The sequence below is a fragment of the Talpa europaea genome (assembly GCF_964194135.1).
Source record: "Talpa europaea genome assembly, chromosome: 4".
In the NCBI taxonomy this organism is placed as follows: domain Eukaryota; kingdom Metazoa; phylum Chordata; class Mammalia; order Eulipotyphla; family Talpidae; genus Talpa; species Talpa europaea.
In genome coordinates this window covers 112,869,849-112,891,762 of record NC_140070.1, presented here as the reverse complement: position 1 = coordinate 112,891,762, position 21,914 = coordinate 112,869,849, and the positions used below count along the sequence as shown (strand labels likewise).

Here is a 21,914-nt window from a genome sequence, read left to right as displayed (position 1 = left end):
TGTCCTCCACCATAGTGTGTTGTTCTCTCATGCCCTTCATCCCTTCATTTTAAAGTACCCTGCCCTGCATTCTCTATGATCTTGTTTCAAGAATAAACTTTTGGTGGCTTCTTAATGCCTAAGGAATAAATTCAGCACTCTCAAACTTGAACGCAAAGTTGTGTGTGCTTTTTGGCTCCTTTTCACATTTTATTTCTTTTGCAAGCTACTTTTCCTTATTTCCCCTCCAGCCACACTAAGCATAAGTGCTATGCATGTTCTGCTTGTACAGCTTTGCTACAGCAGTTCAGGACTGGCCTCTACTTACACTCATGCCCAACCCGAAGCTCTTCCTTTGTATTGCTCTTAGCAAAGAGCAATAAATAAATAAATAAATAAATAAATAAATAAATAAATAAATCTTATTTTTTCCTGCATCCTGTCAACACTTTTTTAGACCCCATTTAGATAACTATCACCTCATTTAGGTAACAAATCACCTTTTAATTGGTGTGTTTAATAGATTATTAATAAACCTACAGCTTTTCTCTAACCTTACTGATACAAGATTCTCCTACCATTTAAATTCCTTCATTTAAGTATCATTTCTTACTCATGTCTATTTCCTAAAAAAATGCTAGCCTAAAATAGGAGACTGTTGGAAGAAAAATTTCAAAACTAGTTGTTAGAAATGTTCAGTTTTTCTCCTGCTACTTCTCTTCCTTCTTTCTCTTTCTTTTTTGATCTTCTCAGAGAGATTTTTCAAGAAGTCCCTAAATATAGAATAAAATGAAATAAGAATACAAATTTTTTTCCATTTTCATGCATCAATTAAAATAATTGCATTTGTTTCTTTTAATTCTAGATTCCAACAATGTCTCACCCATCTTGGCTGCCACCCAAAAGCACTGGTGAACCCCTTGGCCATGTGTCTGCACGGATGGAGACCACCCATTCCTTTGGGACCCCTAGCATTTCAGTGTCTACACAACAGCCACCCAAGAAGTTTGCGCCAGTAGTTGCTCCAAAGCCTAAGTACAACCCATACAAACAGCCTGGAGGTGAAGGTAAGTGAGATTTCAGAGTTGGATGCCCATGTGGGAGAGTTCAATATAATAAAAGTCATTTATGGTACAATATATCTGAAAAAGGTAGCTCAATAACTTGTAGTGGTGATCATAGGACTAAAGGACTTCTAGGAAATATCTTGATCATCCCTTCTTTCAGCGATCAGGACATTGAGAAATTGAGAACTCTTTTTTTTTTTTTTAAACCTTTTTTTTTTAAGATTTATTTATTTATACAAGCACTGGGTACAGTCAGAAGTGCGGGGTGGGGGGGGGCGGTGTATGTGTGAGAGAATTCACCAGAGCCAGAGCAGGGAGCAGGACAGGCAGACAGACCGAAGTACACTGCTGAGGGGAGCAGTGGGCATGGCAGGAGAGGTCTGTGCGCCATGTGGGACCTTCGCCAGTGGCTGGAGATCAAACCAGCGCTGCAGAGGTTGCGGGCAGCTTTGCAGCCCAGCGCTCAACCACTGCGCCACCAGGGAGGCCCGACATTGAGAACTCTTAAGAGTTATAATGCTATGGGTAAGTAGTGAACTAGGATTTGAGCTGAAACTAGAACACTGGTTTCTTCCTGCATAGTGCAGAGCCCTTCAACTGCCTTCAACTATATACCCATCACATTGTCTTGTTAATGTGTATATAGTCATGAGTCACTTAACAGCAGTCAGTCAACAATAGACATATATGAGAGAGGTCCCAATAGCCTGTACCATATAGCCTACGTGTGTAGTAGGCTGTACCATCAAGGGTTGTGTAATTGCATTCTATGTATGGCCTTCAAACAATCACAAACTTGGCCAACCTATCGCCTCCGTAAGCAACCATGACTGTGTACCATCCAAGAGTCCCACTCTCTTGATACTGCCAAGCATTGGTCTGATGAAAGACCCATAGAAAATTCAATTAATAATTCCCCTAGAATTTTCTTGCCTTTCCAGGTTATTTTTTTCCCCTAGCTTGCTATAGGATAAAATTGTGTGAAGATCTCTATGAGATCTGCATTTGTTGAAGATCACTGTCAAGTTTCACTGAAGCCAGGTTAAAGTGGTTTTAATAGCAGTACATTTGCTTTATATTAACAGGACTTCAAAGATCTGCATGAGTTCAGCATCTCAGGTGTTTGCATGGACACACTCATGTACTGAACCCCTCAGGCAGCATAAAGAGAACTGTACTGTCAGGTTGAATAGGGTCTCCATATTTTTACCAATGTCAGCTCATCCAAATTCATGAAATAAATTATAATTTACAAACAAGATCTTTAGACTTCTGATTGCTGAAAGAGAAAAGACAGTAAAGGAGATTCAACATCCCTTTCTCTATTTTCTCCTCATGTCTTACTTGAAAAAATGACCTTACCCTCTACATGTTTCTCATTGTTACTTGGATTATTTTAGTGTGTTTCAATAATTTTCTATGAAAATATTTTGCACTTTGATGGAGTTGTTTCTCTTTTCGTTTTAGTCCTTCCCTGCCTTAGTGACTACTTCACTAGTTTATTATTATTTTAGGACAGAAGCCTATTCCACATGGTCAGGGTCTATATGGTAGTTGGGTGCAGAGGCAGGTGGTAGGGAAGACAGACATTGGCATAAATACCTGAGCTGTGGCTGTGAGTTTTTGGGTGTCCTTTCTTCAGAAAGAGCTATAACAAAGCCATCAGAAAGCTGCTGTGAAAAAACAATAAATGAAGCCCTTGGTGTTCTGCAAATCTCCATGGCAATGCTGGAAGTTTTATTGCCCTTGAAGGAGATTGTATCTTTATAGTTAATTAGAGATTTAGTGAAACTGGTTTTCTTTGGCTCATCATTCCTTGGTGATTGCAGGACTCAGAAATGGGATCTGGAAGAGAATCCCTCTTCACAAGGAGAGGAGATATGAGTTGGTTCCTCATTTGCTTTCTCTGTTTCTCCTCTTGTGTACTTATTAGGGGAATTGTAGTTTTGTCTCCTATTTTGGAGAGAGCGAAAAAGGACTTCTCTTTAGTACAAAGGGCATAAAGATCCCTTACAGAGTAGGATGCAATGTAGTAGGTATGGCTGTCTATGAGTGCTCCAGGATCAGGTTGGGGGCAGGCTTCCTATATAACTAGGCTAATAAGTGGAACCTATGAGAAGGAGACAGAAGCACATAATGGTCTCCCTTTAGTCCTGTGCACTCTGGGTACTATGAACTACTATGAATTAGCCCTCCCTGCATTGAAATGCCTCCCCTTTTCACTATACAATGTGAGGTTCACCCACTGTCTCTTATTCTCCAGGCATACTGGCATTGTCTCTGATACTCTGTAGCTTTTTGTTCAACTCTGTGCTTTCATAACGTGCCATCACATACCTTTTTATTACCTGTCAAAATCCTATTTATATCAACTTCTCCAAAATATCTTGGCATGGTCTAAATCATTAGTAATCACTCCCTTCCCTGGGTTTCCACATACATCATAGTCTAGGACTGTCAGATTTCTGCTTCTTTTGTACTGCTTCTGCTGCTAGTGGGTAATTGTCGCACATGTAGTCAGTGTGTGGCCTGTGCCTTTCCATTATCATTTTATTGTCTTCTCTTACAAACCTATCAAGTCAGTGTTATTTTTTTTCACATAAAGAAATGGAAACTTAGTGAGAAGAGGTGACATTTCTATGGCTTTGTGGCTAATGTTTCCAAAGTGAGACTGTTGTCCTTGAGCAGCATGCCATGCTGCTAGACCTTCTATTCATGGCGTCTGTGGCACTCAGGCCCCATATGATGGTGATACGTCCCTCTTCCTTATAAGAATGTAAGCTTTGTTTCCCCATTTAGGCAAGAAGGCTTGGTTTCTCACTCATCCTTATGTTCCTCTTGGCTCTTATTATGCTACTGTGTTTTTAGTAGGAATGATTGTGTATGGTCAAATGTATGTCTGTATGTTCTTAAGTATATATATATTTGGATGGATGGCGGATGGCTGGATGGGTGAGTGCACTGCTCAGTAATTCTTGCAATAAACAGTTTGGAATATGGCACCCTCATTTGAAGAAACTCAGTCTCATTTAATTTCTGAAGTCTTGATTCTTTCTTGCAATTCTGCCAATCTCTCTTTTTTTTTAATATAACCTTTTTTAAATACGTGAAAGAAGACATTTCCCTTGCATATATACATTTTAAAGACAAATATAGGGAAAGGTTTATGGATATTCAGACTTCTTTTTTAAATGAAGCTACATCTCTTCATTTCTTATATATTATGACAGGATATTTGTTAGAAGTGTAAGATCTGCTTTGCTTTACATTTAATTTAAATGTGACTGTATTCTCTGGTACTCTAAACATTTTTATAATTCATGTTACTTTGCTTAAGTTTGTATACATTTTTATTTTATACTCATTTTCTTTTTTGTCCATTTAGAATGTTTTATACCATTAGGGAATCCTGAGATCTAGGTTACAGTGTTATTCACTGGCAAATTGATGATGACAGTGTCTCGTGCCTCAGCTCATGCTATTATTTCCCTTTAGCAAACATGTTCCCTCAATTGCTGGCCCATAATGTCTCTTCATTCATAGTTTAATTCAGATCCTGACCTTTACGAAGCTTAACAGCAAAGACAAAAAGTGATAATCAAAAGCAGAGTCCACCTTTTTCTGGCATAAATGTGAGAACTGCAGTGCAGGGAGTGTAACTTTTTAATTTTTTTTAATTGAAGTAACACTGCATTATAACATTACAAAAACGATAGGTTTGCATCATTGAATAGTAAGGTGTATACTACATTAAGTTTGCTGTTAAAATCAAATTCTTGGGGTCTCTCTGGTGGCCCCAGGTTTAAGTCTCAGCACAATCAAGCTGTCACCAGCCACTACATCACGAGTTCGATCCATGGCCAGGGAGGTGACCCACATGGTGCAGCAGACCTCTCCTGTCTCACCAGCTGCTCCCCTCAGCAGTGTATTTCAGTAGATCTGCCTTTACTGCTCCCCACTGTGTCTCTGGTGAAACCTCTCACTCCCCCCGCCCTCCCATACCAGTGGCCTGCATCCCAGCTCTTGTATGCATAAATAAATAAATCTTTAAAAAAATAAAATCAAATTTTATCCCTCACCTGGCAAGTGTCCCCTTTTACCAGTTTCCCCACTCCCTTCCCCACATCCCTTCTGGCAACCAGTAATTGGGCTTATAGTCCACAAGTTTATTTTTTTTTAATTTAGTTTATCAGTTTGTTTCTTTATATACCTCATATCTGTGAAATCAGATGGTAGTCTTTTTCCTCTGTTTGGCATATTACTCTCTAGGTTCATCCATGTTGTTGCAAATGCAGGATTCCATCTTTTTTTTTTAACAGCTGAATAGTATTCTATTTTGTATATATACCACACATTCCCACTGATAGAGGACTGTAGAGTGAAAGCTCTTTGCTCAGAGATACATAGTCATCTCAGGGCCAGTTGGCACTAGGTGTCAGGTCCCCTCTGTTGAGGTTAGAATTAGCTAGAGAGAACTCTAGTAAGAACTGCTTTTCACTGAACTGTATGTCTATATGCCTTTAATACAATTCTTATCATAATGTGCCTTTGAGTAGGTTTTCTTGCATATGAATCTATCTGCTTCAGTAGACTTGGGACTTTTGGAGGTAGGGGCCACCTTATTGATGCCTCTGCTCCCAACAGCACCCAGCAGTATACCTATCCCATTGTAGGTTCTCAATAATGTGTGATGCAGAGTTAAACTACAGCAACATAAACCAGGTTCTAACTCCTCAACTACCAATTGACTTTATGGGTCTGCAGCTTAACCTGCATGTTTGAATTGCTTTTACCCTCCTTTATCATTGCCTGAACATTTGAGTCCAGGAGTTGTTTAACCACTGGTATCTTGATGCTACTGATTACTTTTTTTTCACCTTGATATTATGTCTATAGTCTCTGGGATTTGATTTCTCTATTTTAATTTGACTGTGAGGTGGAATGATATCCACATGTTTTTCACATCAACATATTTATGGGATACTATATGTAACAATTTTCTTATACACGTTTTTTTGCTAATAACCTTTCTCTAAGGGGCTTTGGCACTCTTTAAAGTGAGGTGTGCTTGTTCCCAGTTAGTTGCTCTTTAGGCCTTAGGAAACTTTCCTTTGACTACATTGTTCTCACCTTTTCACTAATTTTTTTGTTAACAATTTTTGTTTCATCAGTTGTCTTGGAGTCTTCCTGCGCTTTTGAAAGCCTTTTTGTATCCTGTACTTTATACTTGTGAGCTCATTTTTAAAAAATAAGTTTTGTTTCATTACAATTTTTACCATGTTAAGTATATCATTTTTTGTGGGATGGTTTTATTATGTATATGTGATTTTTCCCATCACCTTCTACCCTAGAATTGATGAGAGCAACTAAAGAAATGTGATATTTCTTTGGTCTCTGAAGTATTGACTGATAGTTTTCTTTACTTTATAATTTGGGTATTTTTTCAACTTCAGATTTCCAAAAGAAGAAAAAATAAACACTAACACCTTATACTTCGATGGCAGAACAGGGTACAGATCTTTCTTTTTCTGCTCTTGGTAGATACCAAAGTAAGTGGGCATTCCTTTTGTAATGATGCATTTTTTCTTGAGATAGCTTTGTAATTTCCTTGTTATTACAACTTTGAGAGTTATGAATTCTCTCTCAGTAGTTTGACTAAATTAAATTTGATAATATTTTCCAACACTATGATTTCTCATATGTGGTACATAAAGAAACAAAAAAAATAAGTGAATTAAATAAAAACAATCCTAAACTTTCAGACCATAAAGCCAAATTAATGGTTCTCAGAAGAGAAGTGGGGAATGGGAAGGAGTGGGTAAATTGGAGAAAAGGGACCAATTGTATGGTGGAGGTTAGCGCTGGACTTTTGGAGGTTAATTTCATGTAGCATGTGCAAACTTTGATAAATACTGATGCACAACTGAGATTTGCGTTATAGTGCAATGTTACTTCAATTAAAGAATACACTAGATTTTCATATAGGGATGATATGTAAAATTTATGTTTATGCAGCTGGAGTTATCTTGTGGCTTGGAGTTGATTTTCTCCATTCTCTGAAGTTTCTTTTAAAAACAGTTTTTATGTAACATATGAAAGTAGTGAATTGTTAGGGTACAAATTCATGGTGATGCTTTCAAATAAAATCCACTTATATTTGTATAATCTTTGATGGCTTGTTCAATACATCCATATTCACTGTTTTTTAATTTTCAAAAGAGATTCTGACTGTTGCTGTCTGAATTAGGTAGAACAGATGCTATTGGGATTTTACTGAGTGGCAAACTACTAGAAGTGGAATAACCTATTCAATAAGCATGCAACTAGGAAAATAGTAGAGTTAGGCTCTTCTCTTCATCTCTAAGGCCCTTCAGATTAGAAATGGTTCTATTTATTGGATGTTGGGCTAGTGTAGCCCTGCCTTTCTAACTTCATTATTTTATTGCTTGAAATTGATAGTTTGCTTGAAATTAATTTCACAAACTTTTCCAAAATATATTGCCTTATACTTGTTTATATAATATCAATAAGGTCTCTCTTTTGAAGCTTTGCCTATATTACTTTACTTAGATTTGTAAAGTTATATCAGCATAGGTGAAATAGGTTATGTTAATGAAGGTCATAGACCTGATTTTTTTTTTTTTTTTACTATATCTCTCTACGCTTTCTGTTACCCCGAGGTTATTAATCCATTCCATAGAGAGGGAATAATTATAAGTGATTGTTAATTTGGTAGACATATGAACTGGAACAAAACACCATAATACACAACTGAGTTTCCCATGATGGAGATGACAGCCAAGCTTCTTTCCCCTCTGCTTTCATGCCAGAGCCATTCTTCATGCACTGATGGGAGAGTCACTGAGCAACAGAGCTAGATAAGACTTTGAAGTTAATCTTGTCCATTTCTTTCTTTTGTAAGATGTGAAAACTCAGACTGAGAGGGAAGAGAATGGCTTTCCCAAGATTACCAACAAGTTTTGGGCTGAACTCTGTCCAAAAACCAGGTTGCCAATTATATTGTTTACACAGTGTCACAACCACTCACATTGGGAAAGACAAGACTGGGGCTTGGTTTCTAGTCATTGATAAGTCCCTGATTAGTGACAGTTGATGAAGAACTAGGCTTTAATGATGTGAAGGATGTAATCTGTTAGGCAGGATACATTTGTTTTCTCAATAGAAAGCTAAAATGTGAGGGAAGTGGAGGCTAGGTAGCCTATATATATGACAGCATATTTAAAAGAATAATTTAGAATAGATTTTCCTTACTGCATTTTATGGTGAACATATAGGTCATTTTGTGTTTCATCTCTTCATAGTAGTGAAAGCTTTCTCTTTTAAAGATGGAATAATCAGTGTTAGAAAATGTATGAGGGCTGATAGTGAATCCTGCATGGTGATATCTAAATATTTAGACTCACAGTGTTCTCTCCTGTCTATGGAGTCCTGTCATCTCTGTTCCCTGTTGTGAAAGGTAAATCTGACTGTGACTTTAGGGGGGCACAGAAGGGAAGCATCTTTATAGGTAGCCCTGCCAGTCCTGTGAAGTTGCCAGCAATCACAGACGAGCAATTGCCACTTCCCAGACATTTGTTATAGTTAAGCATGGTCTGTCACGAGGACAGTCACAAATTCACCAGGAATTCTAATGAGACTCGAGTTTGAGTAGCATGCCCCTCTTCTGGTTCAGGGTAAGCACCTTGAGCCTCATTTATCACTGTGGAGTCTAGGGCATGAGTTTTAATTTTCATAGCCCCAGGGGGAAAAACGTCCAAGCTGTTCATTCATTAAAGGGTCAGATAATAACTGTGTTAATTTGATTTTTAGGTTACATCCTCCTGAAAAGAACTTTTATTTTTTTGGAGGGGTGGTATCAGATCTTTCGGGATTGTTATAGGCCTTCTTGAAACTCAGAAGAACCAAGGTCCAGTGCTGACTTGGTGGTCAGAGACTTTGACTTCAGGCCTCAGTTACACTATTTGACCTTGGGTATGACACTTTCCTGTTTCACTTTTCCCTTATTTACAAAATTAGCTGGTAATATGTATTGTTTTAGAAGATTGTTTTGAGGATCAAATATAATAATGAGTGTGAAAATGTTTAATAACCCATAAAATACCTTGCAACGTTAACAAACTGCTAATGTGTACTTATTTAACAATCATTTACTGAAATAGATTTTGTACCAAACAGTCTTCTAGGAACTGAATTATAGCAGCTGTTAAAAGATAGTAATCTCTGATCTCCTGGAATGTATTTCTTGTTAAATAAACATAATTAATTATATTTCTTTAATAGTAATATTGATAACTTTAAAATAGCATTTAATAAATGCATAATCTTACATGTGGAATAATTATTATAAATGATAATCCTATAGTATAATGCTAGGAAATATATAGTAATACAATTATTATTAACAGTAGTATTCATAATATATTGATCAACATTATTGCCATCTAATAACAGTGATGGGAATTATAGAGCCTTCTTATTACAGTAAGTATAAAATCTAGAACTAGATGAGTCTTAAAATAGATCTAATACTATCTCTTCTTTTTTTTTCTAGTCAGAAATAGTTAATTCACTAACATTTCTAGAAAATTTAATCATTGACTAAGGAATGCTATAAACTAACAAAAATTGGTGAATGCAAACAGGGGTTATTACCACTGTTTTGATGATTCAGGGAGGTCAGATGACTTATTCAATATTACAGAAAAGTAACTGGCAAGGCAGAGTCTTGGTTTTACCAGTTCCTTCCAAGGAAGCCAAAGTTCTGTACCACCAATATGTTTTGGGTGACCTGTTTAGAAGTTACAGTGATAGAATTAATATATGTACATAAAGTAGATTAGATTTTTTAGAAAAAGAAGTTCATGTACTTTTGACAGCATCTCTTATTTTGTATGTAACCTTTCAGCTTAATTAACTGCTGAAGTGAATACCTTAATAGTTATAGATTCCACATCCTTGTCTGACTTCACAAACAGTAAATAATACATTGTCATGTTGTGTGGCGCTCTTCTTTATTTTAAATTATTTAAATATATAATACTACTGTCATTCCTTGGTTTTAATCTATGCAATACTAAGTTTATTTTTTGTGAAGAAAAATAGATGTCGAACCATACAAGACATCACAACACAGGTAGGAGAACAGCTGAAAAAAATCACATGCTGGCGAGGATGTAGAGAAACTGAAACTGTCAAATATTGCTGATAAGAATGTATACAATAATATAACCACACTGGAAAATAATTTGACAGTTTTCTACCAAAGGGAATATATACTAACCTTATGATTCGGCAGTTGTACCTCTTGGACATTTAATTCAGAGACATGAAAAATTTTGTTCATAGAAAAATCTGTGCATGAATGTTCATAGCACCTTTTTTCATACTGGCAAAATACTGGGAGCAACAAGAATGTTTTTCAGTCGGTAAATGCTTAAACATAACCCTGATATCTTCATACAATGGGATAACACTACTTATCAGTACAAAGGAATGAATGACTGATCCAAGAAACATCCTGGATTGGCCTCAAGGGTATTGTGCTTAATGAAAAAAGAAAAAGTCAATCTCAAAAGGTTCCATAGACTTTACAATTCTATGTATAAAACATTCTTTAAATGATAAAATTCTAGAGATGGAGAACATATTAGTGGTTGCTAGGGGACAGGAATGAGGGAATGGAATGGGGTCAGGAATGGGTGTTCATCAGGGATAAACCACATGGAGTCAACTGTGGTGGTGATGGTGCTGGTGGTGGTGGTGGTTACATAAATCTACATATGGTATAAAATTTCAGAGTACTATAAACACAAAAATATGGAGGCAGGTTAAAAAATGGTTCAAATTGTATAAGGGCTACTTAAGAGCAACATAACAATGTCTAGTCCTTGGCTTTGACATTGTATTGGGCCTATATCATATGTTATCATTGGACCAGCTGGGTTGAGCAGTGCATGGGATTCTTCGTACTATTTTTACAACTTACTGTCAGTCTGTAGTTCAAAATAAGAAGTTAGTAATGATAAAATAAATTTGTAATACAGATTTCTTAAATTTTTTTCTCTTTCCTAAGAGTGACCTTACATGCATGTCAGGTTGCCTTTACTATACTTTGGAGATCACTGATAGGAGTATGGTTTAAATCAGTGCTTTTCTAAGCTGGCCGGTCACTGGAAAGACTTGGGTAACATTTTTAAAAGTGAAAAAAAGAAAAAAAAAACAAACAGGTCCTTGGGTCCATATAAATCCTACAGGATAAGAATCAGGACCTCCCTGGTGGTGCAAAGTGTTAGGTCGCAGCACTGTGAAGCTATCTGCAGCCACTGCAGCCTGAGTTCGATCCTTGGCCAGGGAACTGACCCATATTGTGCAGCAGACCTCTTCTGTCTCACCCACTGCTGCCCTCAGCAGTGTATTTTAGTCAATCTGCCTATTCTATTCCCCACTCTGTCTCTAGTGGATTCTCTCACTCCCCACATCTCTGGCCTGTACCCCAGTTCTTGTATGCATAAATAAATAAATCTTAAAAAAAAAAAGAATCTGAGGGGAGGGGTTCCAGGAATCTGATTGATACTTAACCAAAGTTTGGGAGCCTTTTGTCTATTTTAATAACTCCAAAAGCCCATGTTTTATTGACCTTTGGTACTTGTTGGCACACAATTTCTCCGTAGATAGTGACAGTGTCTCCTTAGTTAATGACAGTGGCTCCTGATGTCTTGAGCATCTTTTATTGTATGAATGTGGAGTTTCAGGGATGCAATCATCCTTAGTTGCTGTGCTTTGTCCTCTGCACTTTCATTGTAACACCAGTTTTCTGCATGTACTGTCCCAAGGAATTTTAATTGGGAACCAAAAACACAACAAAGAAGACTTAAAAATAATACAGATTCTTCTAGAGTGTCTCAGCAACTCCCAGGTTTCTGCATTATAGAACACTTGCTATTGTGTTTCTTCAGGTTGTGATGCCGGAAATTCAGCTGGTTTTTGGGTCAGAGCAGGCCTATGTAAATCATCTATATATGGATTCATTATGGATATTATAAAACTAAATCTGACACCTGCGCCTTTGGGCATATATACCACATAAAGAAATCATACACTGGAACAATGATTGACCCTAGGAGCTGTAAGGAATAAAAATCCTAGTATTATATTTTTATCCTTTTTCAAATTTATTGTAGTCCTCCAGAGATTGGAGAACTAAGTAAGTACCAGGGATGGAGGAGGACAGGTCCCTGAGATAGTATACCTCCTGATGCTTTGACCTGCCAACATTCTCCTTTATTAGCCATTCTTTTTTTTTTTTTAAGATTTATTTATTTATAAAAGAACCAGGGTATAGGCCAGATGTTCTGGAGGGCGAGAGGATTCACCAGAGACAGAGCAGGGAGCAGAACAGGCAGACCGTTGAAATACACTGCTGAGGGGAGCAGCGGGCACAACAGGAGAGGTCTGCTGCACCGTGTGTGACCCTCCCCTGCTGGCCGGGATCGAACCAGCGCTGCAGAGGCTGTGGACAGCTTCACAGTGTTGTGCTCAACCACCTGCACCACCAGGGGAGGCCCTATTATCCATTCTTACATTGTTTTGTTTGTTGTTTTCTAACAGAATTGACATATACTCTTAAAGTTGCATTCTGTAACTTTGAAGTCATGAAGGACATGTTGTGGGAGGATTGAGGACAGCTTTGCAGAAGAGGGGAGGCCTGAGTTAAGTCTTGGAGAATGAAGTTGTGGTTAGCTAAGCAGTAAAGGGCAGTGGACTGCACAGCATGCCAAACATGGGGGATGGAATGTGCAAATGCAGGGAAAACTACCAAATATGACCTGTGTAATTTTGTTTTTGTTTTTTTTTTTTAATTTAAATTTTATTTTTATATTCCCCATGTAATTACAACCCCCTTATTTTTATCCCAAGCCCTGCTTTTCCCCGCCCTCCCTCCCCCCATAGAGTGTCTCTGGTTCATAGATGTTTGTTGATTTTGATATTTTCTTTCTTATAGTTATTCTTTTTCCTGGTCCCTTATTTGAGTTTTCTAGATTCCTGCTATGAGTGAGACCATCCAGTATTTTTCTTTTTCTTTCTGGCTTATTTCACTGAGCATGATCCCTTCCAGCGCCATCCATGTTGCTGCAAATTGCATGTGTTTATCTTTTTTGAATGCTGAGTAATATTCCATGGTGTATATATACCACATCTTCTTGATCCAGTCATCTGTTTTTGGGCATTTGGGTTGTTTCCAAAGCTTAGCTATTGTAAACAGTGCTGCTATAAACATAGGGGTGCAGGTGCTCTTTGAAATTGATGTTTCTGTGTCCTTTGGGTAAATACCTAGGAGTGGAATTGCTGGATCATATGGAAGCTCTATGTTCAGTAGGTCAAGAAATCTCCACACAGCTTTCCATAGTGGTTGACCAGTTTGCACTCCCACCAACAGTGCAGGAGAGTTCCTTTTTCTCCACACCCTCGCCAACATTTGTTGTTGCTAGTTTTTTTAATATGTGCCATTCTCACTGGTGTAAGATGTTATCTCATTGTAGTTTTGATTTGCATTTCCCTGATTACAAGTTACGTTGAACATTTTTTCATATGCCTGTTGGCCATTTGTATTTCCTCTTCGGAGAAGTTTCTTTTTAGCTCTTCTGCCCATTTTTTGACTGGATTATTTTCTTTGTTTTTGTTGAGTCTCATTAGCTCTTTGCAGATTTTTGTGATCAATCCTTTATCATTAGTGTTGTGTGCAAAAATGTTCTCCCAGTTGGTGGGGTTTCTCTTTGTTTTTGTTATTGTCTCTTGCTGTGCAGCAGCTCTTTAATTTGATGTAGTTCCAGCTGTTGATCTTTGCCTTCACTATCACTGCTTTGGGTGATGTGTCTGTAAAGATGATTTTGATGTGCATGTCATGTAGTGTTGCGCCTATATTTCCTTCTATGTATTTTATGGTTTCAGGTCTTATATCTAGTTCTTTAATCCATTTTGAGTTGGTATTTTTGCATGGTGTTAGGTAGTAGTCAAGCTTCATTCTTTTGCATGTAGCAACCCAGTTTTCCCAGCACCATTTATTGAACAAACTTTCTTGGCTCCAATGCATATTCTTTGCTCCTTTGTCAAAGATTAGTTGATCATAAATCTGTGGGTTTATTTCTGGATTTTCTATTCGATTCCATTGGTCTGTGTGTCTGTTCTTGTTCCAATACCATGCAGTTTTGATGATTATGGCTTTGTAGTACAGTTTGAAGTCTGGGAGTGTGATGCCTCCATTTCTTTCTTTTTTTTTTTTCAGGAGAGCCTTGGCTATTTGGGATTTTTTGTGGTTCCCATATGAATTTCATCAATAATTGTTCTATTTCTTTGAAGAATGACCTTGAAATTTTGATTGGAATAGCATTGGATCTGTATATTGCTTTTGGTAGGATGGCCATTTTAATTTAATTAATTTAATTAAATTTAATTAATTTAAATTAATTTAATTAATTTTAATTAATTTAATTTAATTTAATTAATTTAATTTAATTCTTCCAATCCATGAGCAGGGGATGTCTTTCCATTTCTTTGTGTCTTCTTCTATTTCTTTTAACAGTGTTTTATAGTTTTCTTTGTATAGGTCCTTTACCTCTTTTGTTAGATTTATTCCCAAATATTTGTTTTTTTTTTGTTTCAATAGTAATAGGGATTTTTTTTTTTCATTTCTTCTTCTTCAGATTTATTGTTGGTGTATAGGAAGGCTACTGATTTTGCGTGTTGATTTTGTATCCTGCCACTTTACTGAACTGATTGATTAGTTGAATTAGTTTTTCTGTGGAGTTTTTGGGGTTCTCTATGTATATTATCATATCATCTGCAAATAGTGATAGTTTGACTTCTTCTTTTCCTTTTTGGATTCCTTGTATGTCTTTCTCTTGTCTTATTGCTCTGGCGACCTGTGTAATTTTGGCAGCTCTTTATTGATGTCTTTAGGCAATGCATTTGGGCTCCTGGAATAGCTTTGCAATATGAGCAGAGGAACATCACAATAAACAGAGTCAAACATCTAGTATGTTTTGAGACATACCTCTAGGAATAGCTCCAGGAAGTTGGGCTGCTACAAGGAGAAAATACAGAGAAACAAAACAGCCTGATATTTTCACATTGTGAGCAAGAAACACCTTCCTGGTGGTCCTGGCCAGAAGGATCATTACTATTTCTCTCCAAGCATCTGTTGTGCACGAGAATGAAATGTTTCAGATACTAAGACAAAAAGGAGGAAAAAAAAAGTTTCCCTCTCAATTCTCCTAAAATTAGGGCAGACCCATCATTTTACCTAGTGAAACACACACTCTGAACAATGTGAGATATAAGCCAGCTTGAAATTTTTGTTCTGCTTTGCTTTCTCACTTATCCCCATTTTGAGAAAACAGGAAGCAATGACAGAAGTATTTTATTATGAAATATCTTTACAACTTGCAACTCTAAAGATGTGGGGTGTGTGTGTGTGTGTATGAACAGATTTCAAAGCACGTTCCTACATATTATCTAATTAGTCATCAAAATATCCCATAACATCAGTATGCTATTAAAACATTATTTTAGTTTCTAGAGACTAATGAAAAACCTCAGATTCAGAGGCCCTATGGTAAACTTATTAATGTAGAAGCCACATTTGACCAAATTTTTGTATTTTCCAGTAAGTAAAATATTAGTAGTATAGAGTGATTGCTGTGTAATGATCATTGATTATTACTATTACTAAATTTTTCCGGTAGACTGTTGTCATAAGGAGATGGAAAACTTTTTCATTGATTTCTTAGATTATTTCATCTGAAATCTACTCTGCTTGACTGCTAATTAAACTAAGCAGCTCTGTTGTAAAAGATAGGTATTAATCACCCTCAATCATCAGAGAAAATAGAGAAAAGTGAGAAACTGTTATAGGACAGGGAGAGGGGCAGCCCAAACCCCGCAAACCTGCCTATTCTAAATGGGTTCTGCCATCCGCCGCATCAACACAAAACATAGGAGACTTTAATGGGAAGGAACTTTAATAAAACTAGGAAACAATACAGGTAAGGCAAAGAGTCTAGTTTCTAAGTGAAGCACCCAAAGTGACCCGTCCCCTCGTGGGTAAAAGTCCATCCAAATGGGATTGGCCCAGAGCAAGGCCCCAAAGCCTGCCAGGAGTCTCAAGCATCTTCCAGTGGGGACCCACAGCAAAGGGTCAGAAACAATCAGACAAGCCCGGAAGGAAAAGAGCAAAATCAACATCAAGATAAAAGCTGCCATTGTCACCTCCCCACGGGTCTCACCCACATCTGTGTCACCCAGTCCACGACCAAAAGACAAGCGCAGTTTCTTCACATGTCTCTAGGCTCCATGCGCCTCCTCCAGGTCTCCTGGCTCCATCCTGCTTCCTTCCTCAGTCTCTTCTTCAGCTTCTCCTCTTCCTGCTCAGCTCCACCCTCCCTTGGGTGGGGCAGGGAACCTCCCCCTTTCCTGGGGACCACCCTGTTACAAAACCAGCCCCAGGCAATGCTGGAGTTTGAAGCCTTGCCTCCTCACTTCCCATCTAGAGCTCTTCCTCAGCATCATGCTGCATGCCATGTTAATGCTTTCATTATTTTTTATTAAAAGAAGGAAATTTTTTTAGGTTATTTTCCTCAATCATTACCATTCAGAGCTGTTTGAAAAATTTTTCTCCTTGCGAAAGTTATTTAAAATCACCTGTGCAAGGGTGTGTATGGGATGACGATGTACAGAAGTATAAAACAACCAAAGTTATCTCAATAAGTCATTATCAAGATGACATTATTTCTAAAAAGCCTTGAAATAACCATTTGAACTCTCTGTGAATTCAAGAGAATGATGTCATCTTGCTTAAACTTATTAGATATGACTGGTAGTTTTATTGACATTAAAATGATATTTAAATTTACTATTTTTGATATCTAGCTGTTCATGTTATAATAGTTTGGATTTTTATTAAGTGCTTCCTTTGTAAAGAAAAATTACTGTGAAAGAAGTCTCCAAGTTATATAACATATATCTAAAACTATTACTGTTGGAGCTGACCTTGAAGCTTCGTACATGTCCAGTCAATGTGGTTCCCTTGGACAGATTTTACTTTTTCTTACCTCATCCTCGTTATTTACTGCACTTCCTTTTCTGGAACCAGTTCAGCTAGATCTCATGGCATTTTTGAATATGACCCTATACCAGAGAAGAAACAAGTAACATACAATATATGTAGCAAATAATGTGTGAAATGTTACATACATTTTATGTGCATCCAAAAGTCATAAAGTCACAAATCTTGTTTGTAAAGTGGCTCTGTGATTAACTTCTCAGATGACTCAGACAATTTTTCTTGGGACCAACCAGGATTAGGAGTGAAAAGCCCAAAGAATGAACACTCCAGAGAGAGTGGTTCAGCACTTGGAATCACATCCCATAGGTCTGAGTTGAATATTTTACTTTACACTTCACTTCTCTAGAACTTGGGTGGGCTAAGGTGGTTAAATACCTACTGAAGTGCTCTCAACTTCTTTTTACATTGAAATAAAGATTTAAGTGCCTCAAAGAGTTGTTTTCAAAATTAGGTGAATTGATGGCACAGTATTTGTTACAAAGTAATGACTAAATTGATGAAAGGTGCCATCATTATTTTGGCTATTATTATTATAGTTAATGTATGGATATTGGCCCTGGAAGTCAAAATTGACAGGTTTTTATCAGTAGATTTTTAATCATAATTGTCCAAAGAAAACTCATGCTGGTCAATTTTGAAGTTTATTCTTTCTGGTGTTATGGTAATGGATGTACTAACTGATATTTTAAGGCTGGTTTGTCTTAAGTTTATCTCTGCTAGAGAATTATGATGTGTTGGTATGTCCTTCTTTGAACTGCATGACAAGTTTCTCGGAGAGAGACTTTGTACGAAGTGTGGTTAATGTGAAAATAAGGCAGATTTATATATTACAGTATCTCCCGAAGAAGGATCATATTTATTACTGAAATAATATTACAGATAATAATATAAGCAAATACTATCTAAAGCAAACATATAAAACTTATTAGTAATTTTTATTGTTTTTAAAATATTTTTGTTCAAGATATTAAATGAAGCAGAGAGATTTAGAGATGTTACTATGTCATCACAGCAAAATAACAAATTAATTTCATTAGGAATTTTATCTTGAGTCCCGTTCATCTCTGGGATTCATTCTTGGGAATCAGCCAGTTTCCTGAAATTGTGTTTAAACTTAGTCCATGTGTATGCCTTTTTAGGGGGAGTGTCCGTATATCATTAGACCCTCAAAGAAATACTTAATTTACTCATGAGGAAGGTGGCATCCCCTGGCCAAAGAGGTCACCAGTCTCCAAGCTAGTTGTATTGGAGCTGCTTAGACAAAAGCTCGCTTTTCATTTTCCTTTCACCGAATTTAGGAGGCAACATACTCAGGAATATTCAGAAGTAAATATTTGGTAGTGGTATTAGTTGTGGGGTTCTAATAATTATACTCAACAATATCATGTGTGCAATGTTACATATATGTTATGTACACCCTTATATCCTGATACAGGATTTGTTCACACCTATATTTTCACATCTCCTTTGAGCAATGCATCTATCAGCAAGGCAAGGTGTGGAGATGGCTAAGACATGGGTTCTCTCCTTTGAGATGGAGGTCAGGCAGAGATACTTATCCCTTGTCATAAGGCTGTCATAAGAATACTCCTCTGGACAGTTGAGGAGCTGGAGTCTCAGTGATGAGATTATTTGTACCTGATCCTACAGGTCAAAAGTAGCCAATAGAAGATGCAAGCATGACTCCTCTGCACCAAAATCAAGTTCTTTATACTGAAACCTGCTCTCTGTTGCTTAGCATATAACTATTACCCATATATTTTTACTTATTTCTCTTATATGTAAATTTAAAATGTCATATTTGTTCTGCTTCCATTATTGCAGTTTTGAATGATGATTCATCAGTGCAGTGGCCTATTTTAGTGAACCACAATAGCTTGGGTAGAAATACAAAAAAAAAAAAAAAAGATTCAACGTACTCAGGAATGGAAAGCAGCCATCTTTTTATAGCTAAAATTGCAAACATCTGGCAATTACTCTATTCTACCTCCCTTCAAAAAAGAAGAATCATCCCCTCAACTGGAGTCTGCCACTGTGTTTAATCAAGGCAGCTATGCAAGCCTCAAGGAGCAATAGATTTTGATTCAAGGAGGTCATTGCCTAACCCAGCTGGCCGGAGTATCTGTGGAAAGTACACCAACTAATGCTCCCCATATGCTACTGTGTTATATAATGATAATAATGGTAATATGTCAATTAATGGATGTAGAAAATCCCATTTTGCTTTTCTATCCTGTCCCATTTGTGGTAGCTTTCATGGTAGCATTTATATTTTGAAAGTTAACTGGTCAGGTCAGGTTTGCCTCTTTTTATCCTCTGAGGCTCTTAATACTCAACAGAAGATTCAGCTACACTCCATGCCACCAGTTATTGCCAACTTGACTTTATTATAAATTGATCTAGTAAAATGTTGAAGGGACAATTCCATTTCTTCTCAAAGCCTGACAGTGATCTTATAATAAAAAAGCAGTGGTTATAAATCTTTGTACCCCACCCTTGTTTCTTATTGTGATAATTGTTTGTGAAACTAGTTCTTCCCTCACTAACAAAAGTCAACTCTGTTGGCAGGGGAAGTGAGAATGACTGATGGTTTGAAATAAGGGCTGAGAGTCAGAACTTCTGCATTTTTCTCTTGGGGTCAATACCAGCTTTATTCTGTCCTTGCATTTACCTTTCTATTCTGCATTTGCCTTTCTCTTTCTCTGTGCCACTGAAGAGTCAAGGAGGACCTTTGCCTTCCCAGATTCTGCCAACCTTGTTACTGCTGCTTGCTTTTGCTGTAGATTATCCTGGGCAGTAATCTTTATTAATTGTGAAGAAAGGGAAGAGATGCAATAGGAAAAAAAAATCAAGGTTCCATGGCATGGTGATTTTCAAAAACAACCTGAAATTCTAAAAAACAGGCTGCTTTCTGGTGTTAGCATATTATAGTACTTGGAAATCGCAGACGTTCATTGGGGGCCTTGAACTTACTTTATATTCTTGCTTTTTATTTTTATGTCTTTGGAAAAAGTGTTCAATACTCAAACCTCCTTGATAGGATACTTTTGCTTAACCGTCACTTCTGCCAATCTTCCCAGAATTTTGCAAACATCTCATTAACCTAAAAGCAGCTTTGGAATAGGTGAGGTTTTCATTCAGGAATTTTCTGCTTGAAAAGAAATGAATGAATGGATGAATGGAAAAAACAAACAAACAAACAAAAAACAAATGAATGAAAGAAAAAAGAACAAGAAATCCTAACAATCTAAAGTACATTATAGCTCTAATGTGTGTGTCTAGATACAGTAATGGTCTCTGGCATTTTAAAACTTGTGTGTCCCCTTTTCTTTGTTTGCATCTGATGAAAAATTGTCATCTCTGGACTTTCTCCCTGTTGAGCCCATCTTAGAATGTATACTTGTTTATTACAACCAATACTGTAACCCATTTGCTTTTCCCCTTGAAGACTCTGCTAACGTGGAAAACAATTATGCCATTATCCATTACTGTGTTCTTTACTTTAGGGCTTAAAATCTATTAACTTTCTAGATGACAGTGAGCACTTTACTCAGAGGGCTTTACCTGTCTCTCAATGGTTTTCTGCCTATACAACACATAATGACCAACTGGATAATTTCGAAAATTAGCAGATTTGGCCTCATGCGCAGATATTCTAATATAACTGGTCTAGGAGAGAGGCACCATTTTGTGAAGATACGTCCCAAGTCCTAGAACTACGGAGGTAGATCAACCTCTCATCTGACACTTGAGTCCTTACCATCTCTGAGAAGGTATTTTTTTGTAGACTTTTGTGGATGTTTACAGTGCAGAAAACTGAAACCACCCTTCCTATCTTGGGATAGCTTTGACTTTTGGGGAAAGTTTGTCTTTATTTTGATTTGAACTCTCTCTGTAAAATGACTGTAAAATGTGGGCCTATTATTTTAGTCTTATAAATTTGTTCCCTCTAGCCACAGAGTCTAGATAGTACTTAAAATTTTAAGCACCTGCCTTACACACACACACACACACACACACCCCACACACACAAAAGAGTTTTCATAATTTAATCTCATCTTTCTGAGATCCAGTGCTCATTAAGTGGGGCTTCTCTTTCCGTCTTTGAGTTATAAATCCCTGAGAAAACAGTGAAGAGCAAGTAAATAGGATAGTTACTCCAGTAAGGCAACATCAGTGATACCTTGTCAACAAGAATATTTGACTTCCAGAACTCTATGTTGGTCATTATTAAATTCTTGGTGCCTGACAAGGATGAGGCTGGGAGGAAGGGGTCAATGAATATTTTTGCATAAATTATGAGTGTGAAGTTTTTATAAGGTGGCTCATGTCAAATTAAATACTCAAAAACGGATAGTTTTAAATGTAACAATACTTCAAAACACAGAGTGGGAGAAGGTCCATTTGGCAGAGTGAATAATACTTAAAATACATAGGCACAAATTTAATATGAAATATGGGGGTTTTATATCCAAACAACAAATCCAAATCCTGCATAGATATCCCCAAGGGCTTTGGAAAGACAGAAGATTTAACTGTAGCAATCCTTCTGGTGTAGCTGTATCTTCTCTGGCAATAGTAAGCTTGCTTTAGCTTGAATATTTATAGTGAGACTGTATGTTATTTACAGGGTCACCCATGCTACTTTTATATTTAAAAGGTATTACCTCATATTATTGTGAAACCTTGTGTTCCTCAATTCTACCTTTGGTCCTATTTCTGCCCTT

General features: G+C 37.1%; 1 protein-coding gene across 2 annotated transcripts in view; it reads left to right on the top strand.

Moving 5' to 3' along the window:
* Nucleotides 1-853: 853 nt before the first annotated feature.
* LPP (LIM domain containing preferred translocation partner in lipoma) overlaps nucleotides 854-21,914 on the top strand; it is a gene marked incomplete at both ends in the record, with an annotated part of 409,233 nt that continues 388,172 nt past the window's right edge. For both annotated transcript variants that reach the window (XM_084231570.1, XM_084231569.1), the window contains one exon: nucleotides 854-1,046. In XM_084231570.1, coding sequence (XP_084087696.1) covers nucleotides 854-1,046 — 193 coding nt within the window. The remainder of the gene's footprint in view (nucleotides 1,047-21,914) is intronic.